This window comes from Lepidochelys kempii, chromosome 21 (genome assembly GCF_965140265.1).
Source record: "Lepidochelys kempii isolate rLepKem1 chromosome 21, rLepKem1.hap2, whole genome shotgun sequence".
Classification (NCBI taxonomy): domain Eukaryota; kingdom Metazoa; phylum Chordata; order Testudines; family Cheloniidae; genus Lepidochelys; species Lepidochelys kempii.
The window spans coordinates 73,149-87,280 of record NC_133276.1 but is presented as its reverse complement, the minus strand read 5'-3'; the positions used below and the strand labels follow the sequence as shown (position 1 = coordinate 87,280).

Sequence of the window (14,132 nt, the reverse complement as noted above, 5' to 3'; positions counted from 1 at the left end):
GATTGGTCTGGAGCTCAGTCTCTTAAGCTTGAGCTGCAATGTCTACACCAGCGGTATATGTACCCCTGGGGTACGCAGATGTCTTCCAAAGTTACTATGGAAAAATCACTAGCCAAGACAATACAAAGTAAAATTTCAAACGATGACTTGCTTATGCTGATCTATATACTGAAATGTATGTACAATATCTATATTTTGATTATTTATTTTATAATTATATGGTAAAAATGAGCAAGTCAGCAATTCACAGTGTGCTGTGACACTTTTGTATTTTTCTGTCTGATTTTATAAGCAAGTAGTTTTTAAATGAGGTGTAACTTGGTGTAATTTGCAAGACAAATCGGACTCGTGGAAGGGGCACAGTAGTGTGGAAAGACACCGATCTACACAGCTGTGTTTAATCGGCTAGCACCATAGGGAGGCACATCTCAAAGAAGCATCGTTGGTGCACAAGTTGAGTAATTTCTTCTTTTGCTGTTACCTGATCTCACTGGTCGTCTTTACCCTGGGCAGGATTCCCAGTTTCCAAACCCGATGTCATCTCCCAGCTGGAGCGAGGGGAAGAGACGTGGGCCCCAGATCTCTGGGGCTCAGAGGAAAGAGAGATCCTGAGAGGCAGCCGCATGGGTGAGGGATGATTAAACCTACTCAGTGCTTGAAGGAAACAGCTGGGATTCCCAACAAAGACCTTGTGAGGTCTCTGGATTCAGGATGGTCCCCAGCAGGTGTCATATCCTCAGGGCAGATACTGTTCATGGCTCCCTACCCATCCTAACTCCTGGCAGTAGATTCCTCCCGAAACTCCCTTCTCCCTGGGGAGTGTTTGGATGGGAACTGGATTCAGAATTGATCCCCTCCTCTCGCCCCTTTGGGGAAGAGTTTGGGGAAATTCGGTACCTAGTTTTTTTCCATCTTCAGCTATTCTCTTGGTTTGTTCTCCTCTTTTTCCCTTCCGGTTTCTGAGGTTTTTCTTTCTCTGTCCTTGCAGGTGATGGGATGGTGAGAGAGACCGTGGAACAGAATCCTCAGCAGGAAGATGAGCAAGCGGAACTGCATGAGGCGTTATTGCAAAGATGCACAGGGAGTGTGTCCAGGAGTTGTGAGCAGGGAAAAGGCTCTCAGGGGCAGCACAGGCCAGAGAAGCAGCAGGGAAACCAGCCAGTGCAGAAAGTTGGAATATCTGTTAACTATCTGGGAACTCTCAAAGGCCTCAAGGAAACCACGGCCCAGCAGAGAATCCTGATGGGAGAGAGAGATAATACAGGCTTTGAGTGTGGGAAAAAGTTCAGGAGGCACTCACACCTTATTCGCCATCAGAGAATCCACACCGGATTAAGATCCTATGGATGCTGTGAGTGCGGGAAAAAGTTCAGGAGGCGCTCACACCTTATTACACATCAGAGGAGCCACACAGGAGAGAAACCCTATAAATGCTATGAGTGCGGGAAAACCTTCGCTCGGAGCTCAGCCCTTATTCGCCATCAGAGGAGCCACACAGGAGAGAAACCCTATAAATGCTGTGAGTGCGGGAAAACCTTTGCTCGGAGCTCAGACCTTATTACACATCAGAGGAGCCACACAGGAGAGAAACCCTATGAGTGCTGTGAGTGTGGGAAAACCTTCACTGAGCGCTCAACCCTTATTCACCATCAGTGGATCCACACTGGAGAGAAACCCTATGAATGCTGTGAGTGCGGGAAAACTTTTACTCGGAGCTCAGGCCTTATTACACATCAGAGGAGCCACACAGGAGAGAAACCTTATGAATGCTGCAAGTGCGGGAAAACCTTCACTGAGCGCTCAACCCTTATTCGCCACCAGAGAATCCACACAGGGGAGAAACCCTATGAATGCTGTGAGTGCGGGAAAACCTTTGCTTGGAGCTCAGACCTAATTACACATCGGAGGAGCCACACAGGGGAGAAACCCTATGAATGCTGTGAGTGCGGAAAAACCTTCACTCGGAGCTCAGGCCTTATTAAACATCAGAGGAGCCACACAGGAGAGAAACCCTATGAATGCTGTGAGTGCGGGAAAACCTTTGCTTGGAACTCAGGCCTTATTACACATCAGAGGAGCCACACAGGGGAGAAACCCTATGAATGCTGTGATTGCGCGAAAACCTTCGCTCGGAGCTCAGACCTTATTCGCCATCAGAGAATCCACACAGGGGAGAAACCCTTTGAATGCTGTGAGTGTTGGAAAACCTTTGCTCGGAGGTCAGAGCTTATTACACATCAGAGGAGCCACACAGATGAGAAAACCCTATGAATGCTGTGAGTGCGGGAAATTCTTCCATCGCAGCTCTTCTCTTATTTATCACCAGAGAAGCTGCAAGGGAGATAAACACCATGAAAATCTTGTCTAGGGCTCAGAAAAGATTGTTTTTTCCTTTTCCTAATTCCCAAGTAGCGAACTTTAGGGCAGCATTTGTGACATCTCAGCTCCTTCAGGTGAGTTGTCTGCTTTTCCCTTTTGCAGCTCACCCTTCCTTGGAGTTGAAGCACAGTGTTTTTCATCAACTCCTTTGTCCTGTGTCATGGACGTGTGCGTCCCTCCAACAGGAGTGCCCATCAGTACCAGGTGGGGGAACCAGGAGTGACCTCTACTCGGTACATGGAGGTTAAAGCTACCTGGGCTTTGACTCCACTAGGGTTTTTCATGGAGTTAACTAAATTGAGTTAGTGATCCTGATATAAACACAACTATGTTTTCAATAAAGAAAATAGCCCATATAGCGTCCAAGGTAACGTAGCAAATTTCCTCACCACTGGACACAACCTCCATCGCTTTTCCTAGTCTAACCAAATTTGGAGCATCACTTTTATACTTTTCCTCCCACTGCAAAAGGAGGGGGCTGATTTTTGGAGGGAAGGATAGCTCAGTGGTTTGAGCGTTGGCCTGCTAAACCTAGGGTTGTGAGTTCAATCCTTGAGGGGGCCATTTAGGGATCTGGGGCAAAAATTGGGGATTGGTCCTGCTTTGAGCAGGGGGTTGGACTAGATGACCTCCTGAGGTCCCTTCCAACCCTGATATTCTGATTCTATGATTGTTAGTCACCAGGTTCCCCCATTAGGGACCGATTGCCTTGTTCCCAGTTGTTCCTACGTTGCCCTGGGTTCTGCTGAATAGCAGTTGGGTTTTGTACCATTTTTCTCATAAGAACATAAGAATGGCCAAACTGGGTCAGACCAAAGGTCCATCCAGCCCAGTATCCTGTCTGCTGACAGTGGCCAATGCCAGGTGCCCCAAAGGGAGTGATCCTAACATGTAAGGATCAAGTGATTTCTTGCCTGCCATCCATTTCCACCCTCTGACAAACAGAGGCCAGGGACACCATTCCTTACCTCATAGCCATTAATGGACTTAACCTCCATGAATTTATCTAGTTGTCGTTTAAACCCTGTTATAACCCTCTCCTTCACAACCTCCTCAGGCAAGGAGTTCCACAAGTTGACTGTGCGCTGTGTGAACCTGCTGCCCATTAATTTCATTTGGTGGCCCCTAGTTCTTATATTATGGGAACAGGTAAATAATTTTTCCTTATTCACTTTCTCCACACCACTCATGATTTTAAATACCTCTATCATATCCCCCCTTAGTCTCCTCTTTTCCAAGTTTAAAAGTCCTAGTCTCTTTAATCTCTCCTCATATGGGACCCATTCCAAACCCCTAATCATTTTAGTTGCCCTTCGCTGAACCTTTTCTAATGCCAGTGTATCTTTTTTGAGATGAGGAGACCACATCTGTATGCAGTATTCTAGTGTGGGCGTACCATGAACGTATATAGGGGCAATAAGATATTTTCTGTCTTATTCTCTATCCCTTTTTAAATGATTCCAACATCCTGATTGCTTTTTTGACTGCTGCTGCACACTGCATGGACATCTTCGTAGAACTATCCACGATGATTCCAAGATCTCTTTCCTGATTAGTTGTAGCTAAATTAGCCCCCATCATATCGAATGTAAAGTTGGGGTTATTTTTTCCATTGTGCATTACTTTACACTTATCCACATTAAATTTCATTTGCCATTTTGCTGCCTAATCACTTAGTTTTGTGAGATCTTTTTGAAGTTCTTCACAGTCTGCTTGGGTCTTTACTTTCTTGAGCAGTTTGTATTGTATTGTGACGAAGTGGGACAGTTCTTAATGTTTCCTCTGAATATTGTGGGGGTGCCTCAGTTTCCCCTATGCAGTTCTTAAGTATCTAGGTGGTGGGATAAGGGTGTATGATCATTGCAGAGCCCTAGAGGTGTGTGCAGGGGTGTGTCCCTGTTTCCTGGCAACTGGTGGCCTGGCCCTTCCCCCCTGCAAGGTGAGAGCTAAAGGGTTGAAGACAAAGAGATCAGGTAACCTCCTAGCCCGGGAAAGGGACAAAGAGGAGGAGGGGCTGGAGAGAGTTTCAGTTTGGGCAGGCTGGGAACATGGAGTGAAGTGCAGACGGGGTTGTCTGGCTCACTGCCCCCCAAAATGGACCCGGCTGAGGGGTCCTGTTCTCTGTACCTACAAGCTCTGTTTTAGACCATGTTCCTGTCATCTAATAAACCTCTGTTTTACTGGCTGGCTGAGAGTCACGTCTGACTGTGAAGTTGGGGTGCAGGACCCTCTGGCTTCCCCAGGACTCAGCCTGGGCGGACTCGCTGTGGGAAGCACACAGAGAGGCAGAGGATGCTGAATGCTCCGAGGTCAGACCCAGGAAGGTGGAAGCCATGTGAGCTTCTTGCCCTTCAGACAAGCTGCTCACAGAGGGGAGACTTCACCCAAGTCCTGACTGGCTTCGTAGGGAGCAGTTCCAGAGCATCGCCCCTGGACTCCATGACAAGTATCCTCTGCAAACTTTGCCACCTCACCGTTTACTCCTTGCTCCAGATCATTTAAGAATAAGTTGAATAGGATTGGTCCTAGGACTGACCCTTGGGGAACACCACTAGTTACCCCTCTCCATTCTGAAAATTTACCATTTATTCCTATCCTTTGTTCCCTGTCTTTTAACCAGTTCTCAACCCATAAAAGGATCTTCCCTCTTATCCCATGACAGCTTAATTTACGTAAGAGCCTTTGGTGAGAAATCTTGTCAAAGGCTTTCTGGAAATCTAAGTACACAATGTCCACTGGATCCCCCTTGTCTACATGTTTGTTGAGCCTTCAAAGAACTCTAATAGATTAGTTCAGGGGTGGCCAACCTGTGGCTCCGGAGCCACATGCAGCTCTTCAGAAGTTAATATGCGGCTCCTTGTATAGGCACCGACTCTGGGGCTGGAGCTACAGGCGCCAACTTTCCAATGTGCCCCCACTCCACCCCTACCCATGAGCCTGCTATGCCCTCGCTCCTCTCCCTCCCCTCCGAGCCTCCTTCATGCCACAAAACAGCTGATCGGGAGGGATGGGGAGGCGCTGATGGGCAGGGTAGCTGGTGGGCGGGAGGCACTGGGAGCAGGCGGGAGCTGATGGCGGGGCTGCTGACATATTACTGTGGCTCTTTGGCAATGTACATTAGTAAATTCAGTCTCCCCCTCAGGCTCAGGTTGACCCCTTCAAAGAACTCTAGTAGATTAGTTTCAGAGTAGCAGCCGTGTTAGTCTGTATTCGCAAAAAGAAAAGGAGTACTTGTGGCACCTGAGAGACTCACAAATTTATTTGAGCATAAGCTTTCGTGATTTCCCTTTACAGAAACCATGTTGACTTTTGCCCAACAATTTATGTCCTTCTATGTGTCTTACAATTTTATTCTTTACTATCGTTTCAACTAATTTGCCCGGTACTGACATTAGACTTACTGGTCTGTAATTGCAAGGATCACCTGTAGGGCCCTTATTAAATATTGGCGTTATATTAGCTATGTTCTCAATATAAATATATTCTCAATGTAAATATAACAGAGAAGGTGCAGGGATAGAGGGTGTCACGAAGTGTGGATTTTCCCTTGTTATGTTGTATGTGAGTCTTACTGTTGAGCCTATGTGAGTTTTACTGTTTTGCATGAATACTGCATGTGCCTCAGTTTTCCTGTGTGCTGCACCAATACCTCGGTGGTGGGAATAGGGATGTGTGACTTTGCTGAGACCTCTGGGGAGGTGAGGCTGCTCCAGCTGTGCTATGACCGGTGTGTGACATTGCAGTCTGTAGGCTTTATGGAAATATGCTTATTAATATGACAACTGGAATATGCTTTACGCTAAATACCCCTTGTATGGTGTCATTAGAAAGCTTATAATCTACTAAGTGTGTTCATCCTATTTGTTTGCATGTATTATTTCTATATCTGGAGCTAGGAGAATAAGCTATAAAATTGTATCACTGATGTAAACATATTAAGTAGAGGCCATTAAGTGTGTTCCAGAAACAATCAGTTGTAAATGGCCTTAGTTACTTGAAAGCTTTCCTGTGTACGTGTGGGCTAGCCCATGGGGAATGGAGACTAGGGGTCTTACAGTGACATGTGATGTGACCATGTCACCTGGTGCTGAAATCCATCTTAAATCTGGTACTTTTCCATTTAGAAGGAGGGGTGGGGACCCAGACAGACAAAAGATTCCCGCCTTGTGCCAAAGCTATAGAAGGGGGTGGAGCAGGACAAAGAGGGCCAGTCATGAGAAATCCCCTGCTTACCACCTGAGATGTCTGCTGGAACTAACACTACCTGTGGAAAGGTTTCAGAGTAGCAGCCGTGTTAGTCTGTATCTGTAAAAAGAAAAGGAGTACTTGTGGCACCTGAGAGACCAACAAATTTATTAGAGCATAAGCTTTTGTGAACTACAGCTCACTTCATCGGGGAGAGAATCTCCCCACTATATTTTCCATTGTATGCATCGGATGAAGTGAGCTGTAGCTCACGAAAGCTTACGCTCTAATGAATTTGTTAGTCTCTAAGGTGCCACCTTTTCTTTTTACTTGGGGAAAGGATTGGGCCCAGACGAGGAAGGAGTCTAATCTGTGAAAGAAGCTTATTGGAACATCTCTGAGGGGGGGAGATTACCTGTCATCAGTTTCTTAGGCCAGCCCTACACTAAGGGGGGGATCGACCTAAGAATACAGGAATAGCGTAGCTGAAGTTGACGTATTTAGGTTGACTTACCTCGGCGTCTTTATGGGGTGGCAAGTCGACTGCTGTCACTCCCCCGTCTACTCTGCTTGTGCCTCTTGCGGTGCTGAAGTACCAGAGTTGACGGGAGAGCACTTGGGGATCGATTTATCGTGTCTAGACTAGACATGATAAATCGACCCCTGATAGATGGATCACTACCCGCCCTTAATGTATTAGGCTTAGACTTGCATGTTTTTCTTTATTTTGCTGGGTGACTTACTTTGTTCTGTCTGTTATTACTTGAAACCACTTAAATCCTACTTTTCATACTTAATAACATCACTTTTGTTTTTTTTGTTTTTTTTAATATATATATATATATATATATATATATTTTTTTTTTATATGGCGATATACCTATCTCATAGAGCTGGGAGGGACCTTGAAAGGTCATCGAGTCCAGTCCCCTGCCTTCACTAGCAGGACCAAGTACTGTCCCTGACAGATTTTTTGCCTCAGATCCCTAACTGGCCCCCTTGAGGATTGAACTCTCAACCCTGGGTTTAGTAGGCCAATGCTCAAACCACTAAGCTATCACTCCCCCCCGTTTTCACTTAAAACCTGCAGCTTTGGGGCGTGGTTCAGACCCTGGGTCTGTGTTGCAGCAGGCTCGCGTGTCTGGCTCAACAAGATAGGGTTCTTGAGGTCCCAAGCTAGCAGGGAAAACAGGCTCTGAGGTAATTTCAGATGTCAGGTGACAGTCCCAAGGGGGCATCTGTGACTGAACCCGTCACACGGTGCCCTTTGTAACCTGAGACCCAGGAATGGGAAGCAACCAGGTGACTCTGCCCAGGAAGAGAGACAAAAACAAGGAGGAGGAGCAATGGGGGTGTCTGACTTCGGGTCGCTGGAAGTTGGCAGTCTGCTTGGGGGGACTGGAAGAGGGGGAGTCCAGGGCATCTGGCCCATGACTCCCCAAGATGGACTTGGCTGAAAGTCACTGATTTCTGTGCCAACAAGTTCTGTTCTACGCTGTGTTCCTGTCTAATAATAAACCTTCTGTTTTACTGGCTGGCTGAGCGTCACTGTGGAGCTCGGGTGCAGGGCCCTCTGGCTTCCCCAGGAGCCCCGTCCGGGCAGACTCACTGCAGGAAGCACATTGTGTGGAAGGGGATTCTGAATACTTTGCAGTCAGACCTAGGAAGGTCGAAGTTGTGTCAGCTTCTTGCCCTAGTGACAGTGTGCTGAGAGAGAGGAGACATGCTCCCCCAAAGTCCTGATTAGCTTCATATGGAGTAGTTCCAGAGCATCGCCTGGTGACTCTGACTTGGGGGGAGAGTGTGTGTTTTCAAGCTCTGTGACACCTGAAGTGGGGAGTCGGAGGGATTCGCACCTTCCGAATTAGCCCAGCAGCGTTTCCTCTTTCTGAGCCATGTAGACCTGATCTCCACTCTCTACAGTTCCACCGCTCAATGTGTCCTATGATCCAGGGTTCTCAGCCCTCTGTTTGTGGATGACAATTTGTTTTCTTTGCTCCTAAAACAGTAATTTAGGGCCTGAGATGGAAGTATCACAGACCTAGATGGAATAGCAGCCGTGTTAATCTATATTCTCAAAAAGAAAAGGAGTACTTGTGGCACCTTAGAGACTAACAAATTTATTTGAGCATAAGCTTTCGTGAGCTACAGCTCACTTCATCGGATACATTCAGACCTGGATGGGGAATTTGAATGGATCTGAAATATAGTGAGATCATTTGGAGTTTAAGTCCCAGTTTCCAACTGTTGGCAAAGCCTGTTGTAGGACTTTTCCTACTGAGATGGGATTGTTTGCAGATGGGGAGGCTGGCTGGTTTGTTTGTTTTTTGGTTTTTTTCCATTACGACAGTACTAGAACTTTTGTAAATAATATGACTCAAAACTAATGAGTGAAGGAGGTTTGAATGGCTCAGAGGAGAATGCAATGGGAGAATCTCTTGTCCTGATTCTGAGTCGTGTAGCTTATAGGACTAACCTGCTTGCTTGCATAGATATATTTTTTTTGTATACGTTTAAGTATTTGGTTTATTGTAATAGGTTTAGAGATTTATATTAAAGTAAGCTTGGCTGTATCGCAAGAGACGTAAAGGCCATATCCTGTATGTTAAGCTAAGGACAGTTAACACATCTATATTAAGATCATTTACCCAGAAAAATAAAGTTAACCTATATCTTGTTACCTAAATAAATAAGTATTCACACATATGTCTATAACCTTCTATCTAGACCAACAGATAATGAAGAATGGCATAGGGTTTTTTTTAATGTACCCACAGACTTAACAGGTACATCACAAGGAAACTTAACATGCGTATATACGTGTCATCAATACGCACAAACCTACTAGCCTATGGGGTAAGTGTACCCTAATAATTGTGGGTGAGGAATAAAATTTGGGCATAGGAGGGAGGATTTCCGGCACTTGTGCCCTGTAAAAGAGGTCACCCACCTCGCTAGAGCACTTCACTCCACTCCACTTCATCATTTTCACTTACTCTGTCTTACACTCACTCTATCTATTCTATCTACAATGGCTACTACTATTGGCAGGCTATACTTGTTCTTTTTAAACTTTTAAGTTTCAAAGGAACTAGGCTAAGCTTGGTTTCCCTAAGCTTTTATTCTTAGTTTTCTTTTATTAGGGTTTAAGTTAGTCAAGTAAACCCTAAGTTAGCTCTTAGCATTAGTTTTTCTAAGTTCTGCATCAAGAATTGAGAAACCTGAACTGCAAGACTGGACCTGTGTCTCTTACCCCCAGGTTATCAAGGAAGGGTGTGAGTGTATTGACCAAAGATTTGTAGCATATAGTACTATATTATCATATGTATCTTTTGAATAGCAGTAATGCAATTGTAACTTTGTAACTCTGGGTATTTTACCAGTTACTTACTATTATAAATTTTAATAAAAGCTCTTTAAGCCTATATCTGTCTCAGTGTGAGCTTTCTGTCATACCCCCGAGTGTCCTTAGTAAATTCCGTGAAGCCTAATTTGGAACAAAAACTTTTATCTTCTATTCAAACAAATTGGCAAGCCTAAAACCAATACTGTTAATATTGTTAATTAATAAGATAAAATAACATTAATTTAATTAATTTATTTTATATTAGCATACCCTAAATCAGGCCACAGTCATCATGTTTAACCTGCTCTAGAATTTCTAGTTATATGAAACTGGATGTATCTTGTGTGATGTGGGTTTTTCCTCTTCCAGGACATTTGGTCACAAAATCAGTTGTTTATTTTATTTGCCAGACTGTAGCTCAGATTTCCTGGGGACTTTGCGAAAGTGACTATTTACTGAAATAGTCATTTCTTATTTTATTTTTGCTTTTTCTCTGCTCCCTCCATGGTGACATGGAGAAACTTCAAGTGCAGTTCAATCAACAGGAGAGACTACTCCAAGCTATTGGACGTGCTACCAACTGTTTTGAAATCTCCAGTCTGAAATGGCGAACTAGACCACACCCCAGCTTGTGCAACTAACTGAAGTGACTGCACACAATCACACTGCTGCTCGATTTGTTTTAGGTCAGTATTGTCTCATGATCTGGGGAGAGAATTCCACAATAAGTAACAAAGAACTGGGCAAAAGGCCCATGTATTTGTTTCCCAAGGTAGTTTTGAAAGAGGCTCTCGTGACAGACTAACACCCATGTTCACACCCTACACCAGGGGTTCTCAACCTCTTTCTTTCTGAGCCCCCCCCAACGTGCTATAAAAACTCCAAGGCCCAGCTGGGGTAGGCAGGCAGCTCGGGTCTCTGAGCTACAGCTGCTGGGTCGTGGAGGCTCGGGGCTTTTGCCCTGTGGAGAGCATTGGGACTCCAGGCTTCTTTCCTGCGGGAGCCGTGGGGGCTCTGGGCTTCAGCCGCAAGGCCCTGAAGACCTCCTGAAACCAGCTCACAGACCCCCGGGGGTCACGCTGCCCTACACACTATTGCAGTAATGTTTGTACAAGGTGTGACGCTGGCAGGGCAGGTTATGTCAGTGTATTCAGGCCAATTGATGTGTGTATTAGTATAGATCAAAGCGATTGTTAAATGTAGAAGTGTATTGGGTGCTTAAATGTCCTGAAACACTATAACAGGATACAGTAAGTTAATAGCAAACAGTTACATTGTGTAAACCCCTGTCACTAAATAACCCATCCAACGCCAATGAAGGTTTTTGGAATGTAAAGGAAGAAAAGGTTCATTTCAAAACCAGTGGTCGTAAGAAGCACGATTCCTGGGGTGTTTGCACTGTTGTTGCACAGGGTGGGAATGGGGAACTGGCCTCTGCCTTAAAGCGGTGTCAGGCTTAGAGGGGCTGGGTTCAGAGCTAGAGTTTAGGGTTAGGGTGAGGATTGGGCTATGGTTTGGTTAAGGGGTTTAGGGTTGGTGACCAGGTTATAGGGTAAGGGTTCCAGTTTGGTTCAAGTTGGGTTCCAGGTAGGGGGTGGAGTTGGGGTTTATATTTTGGGGGGAGAGTTTGGCCAGCAGCAGCATAGAAGTGCGGGTGGCAATGGAGTGCCAACCAATAGTGATTTATAAGTAGGGGTTTTTAGGTCATTTTAGTGTCAGTAGGACCCTAGGGAGGGGTAGGTTCATGTTTGCTACAGGGGACTAAAGTGTTGGAGAAGGGGTGGCAAGTTGACCCATCATTGTTAAGCTAAGATTTTGTCATGGTTACTTTAATAAAAGTCATGGACAGGTCATGGGCATTGAATCTCTGTGATCATGTATAGAAAGATCTGTTTCTCCATGTGTATCTTCACAGCAGGATTGTTACATCACAAACTACTAAACATGTGGGAAGAGGGGGCAGGTTCCTCCCCTTTTCCTTCACTCTGAACCACCTGTACCGTGCTGGAGGGGAGATAGCCCAGGACTTCTGCAGGTCCCCTTTTGCCCCAGCTCTTTACTGAGATGTCACAGCAGGGGCAAGGCACTAAGCAGGGGGTTGGATTGAGGGGAAAGGGGTCCAGGGGTGCACTGTGAGAGATGTAGGGTGTCTTTGCCTACCTTGCTTCTTGGACTTTGGAGGTGGTGTGGGAGATGGAGCATTTTGTGCTGTCTTCCACCATGGAGTGAGGAGCCAGAAATTTCTAGCTGCTCAGGGGTGGGGGGGAAGCACAAGCTGCTCTGAGAAGTGCCCCCAGTGTGTGCAACAGCACGTCACCGAGGGAGCATCCCTGAGCTGTGCTGCCCGGGGGTGCAGCCAACCTCTCGATGAGGGGGATGGGTGACCCTCCCCCCAGGACTGGGGACAGTCGGTTACAGGGGGGCAGCCTTAGCCATTCTCCCCCTTGGCTTGTGTCTCAGTTTCCTCCTCTGAAACCATGTCACCTCCTGCTCCTACCTCACCCCAGGCACTAGATAAAGACCCCTGACCCCTCTCATTCCCTCTCCCGGGACACCTGCACCCCCCATCTTGCACCCCCCCATCCTCCTCATCCAAAATCCCCTCATCTACCCTTGCCCCTGCAACCCTCCTGCCCCTGCCCAGGTCCCCTCGGCGGGTCCTAAACCGACCTGCCCCCACTTCACCCCAGCTGGGCCTCACCCCAACTCCCCCTCCCAGCAGTGCAGGGAGCCCCAATCCCTCTGCTCGTCCCCCGGTCCCCTTCCCCCCCAAGCCACAGCACACCCATTGCCTTGTGCCCAGCTGAGGCCACTAGGGGTGCCACTCCATCCCTACACCCCAACCCCAGTTGCCAAGAAATTAACTTAAATGTTTTTCCCCATGTGCTGGGTTTAGGGAGAAGAAGTCACGCATCAGAGTCTACTGCCCTCATGCGATGGGAAGGGAGCCAGAGCGACAAGACCGCAAGAATTGTTGATGCCGGGCAAAAGCCGTCCATCTGGGAGCAGAACAGCCGCCACTCTGTGAGATAAGTGTGAGGTTGTGAGCAGAGCAATCACCAAACCAGTCTGGGTCCAGGTAGGGAAGCCACATTGACTGGGGCTGGGTTTGTAAGAAAAGGATCCTGATGAGCTGTGGTTACGAGGGAGACGAGGTCCCCAACTTCAGGAGTTGCTCATTTCTCTGACCAGGAGTCATGTGTCCTCCGCAGCAAAAGGTTGGATCTAGTAGGACGACTTACCTTCCTCCAATGTTTTACTTCCTCCCTCCCTCCCTCCCTCTCTCTCCTGTAATGTGTTGGCCAACTCCCTCACTCACCTCTCCCAGTGTCACTCTTGCAACATGAGGGAAACACTTGTGCATTCCCCGGAATGGCCACCCAATGTCACTGTTGCTCCATAAGGGAAATGCTTTGTGCATTACAGCAAGTGGCCACCTGGTTTCACTGTCCCTTGATGAGGGAAATGGTTTTTGCGTTACCTGGATTGGCTTCACTCTTGCTCCAAGCGAGAAATGCTTAGTGACCCCAGGTGGCCACTTGAAGTAATGCACACAGCATCTCCTTCAGTGCTCCCCACCAGGACCCATTCCATATCTTCCAACCTGCTCCCGCATCCCCAGGCTTGCCAACACTCCGCTCACCCCACCTCAAGCTGACCCCTTTACCTGGACTTTCCCTTGGCCCTCCTGATCCACCCCATCTGCTTCTCCATCTCAGGGCACCCCCAACATCCTCCATGACACCCCATCCCTACACCCCAACCCCCTCCAACCTAGTTCTCCATTGCTGGGCCCCACTTTCCCAGCTCCGCACTCCACCACGCCATCCACAGCCTGCCAGGTTTCCCTCTCCAATTCCTGTTCCCTCTCGAATCTGCCGGGTTCCCCTTCCCAGCCACCCTGGGGACCTCCAACCCCCGTCCACCCTGCCCTTACTCCAGAGGTGGGCAAACTACGGCCCGTGAGCCACATCAGGCCTGAGGGACCCTCCTGCCTGGCTCCTGGCCTGGGAGGCTAGTCCCCGGCCCCTCCCCTGCTGTTCCCCTTCCCCCGCAGCCTTAGTGCACTCCGCCGCCGGCGCGACAATCTGGGTGGCCACTGGTGCTCCAGGCAGTGTGGTAAGGGGGCAGGGAGCAGGGGGGGTTGGACAGAGGGCAGGGGATTTGGGGGTGGTGGTCAGGGGCAGGGGTGTGGATAGGGGTGGTCAGAGGGTGGGGAATG

The 14,132-nt window shown here is 47.5% G+C and overlaps 1 protein-coding gene across 1 annotated transcript in view; it reads left to right on the top strand.

Annotated features, from left to right (window-relative positions):
• Window positions 1-8,630, top strand: part of LOC140901439 (uncharacterized) — a 28,057-nt gene extending 19,427 nt beyond the window's left edge. Inside the window, 3 exon segments of the mRNA XM_073320294.1 lie at window positions 514-627; window positions 989-2,259; window positions 2,261-8,630. Of these exon segments, the coding sequence (XP_073176395.1) occupies window positions 514-627; window positions 989-2,259; window positions 2,261-2,368 (1,493 nt within the window). The 3' untranslated portion in view covers window positions 2,369-8,630.
• The last annotated feature ends 5,502 nt before the right edge of the window (window positions 8,631-14,132 follow it).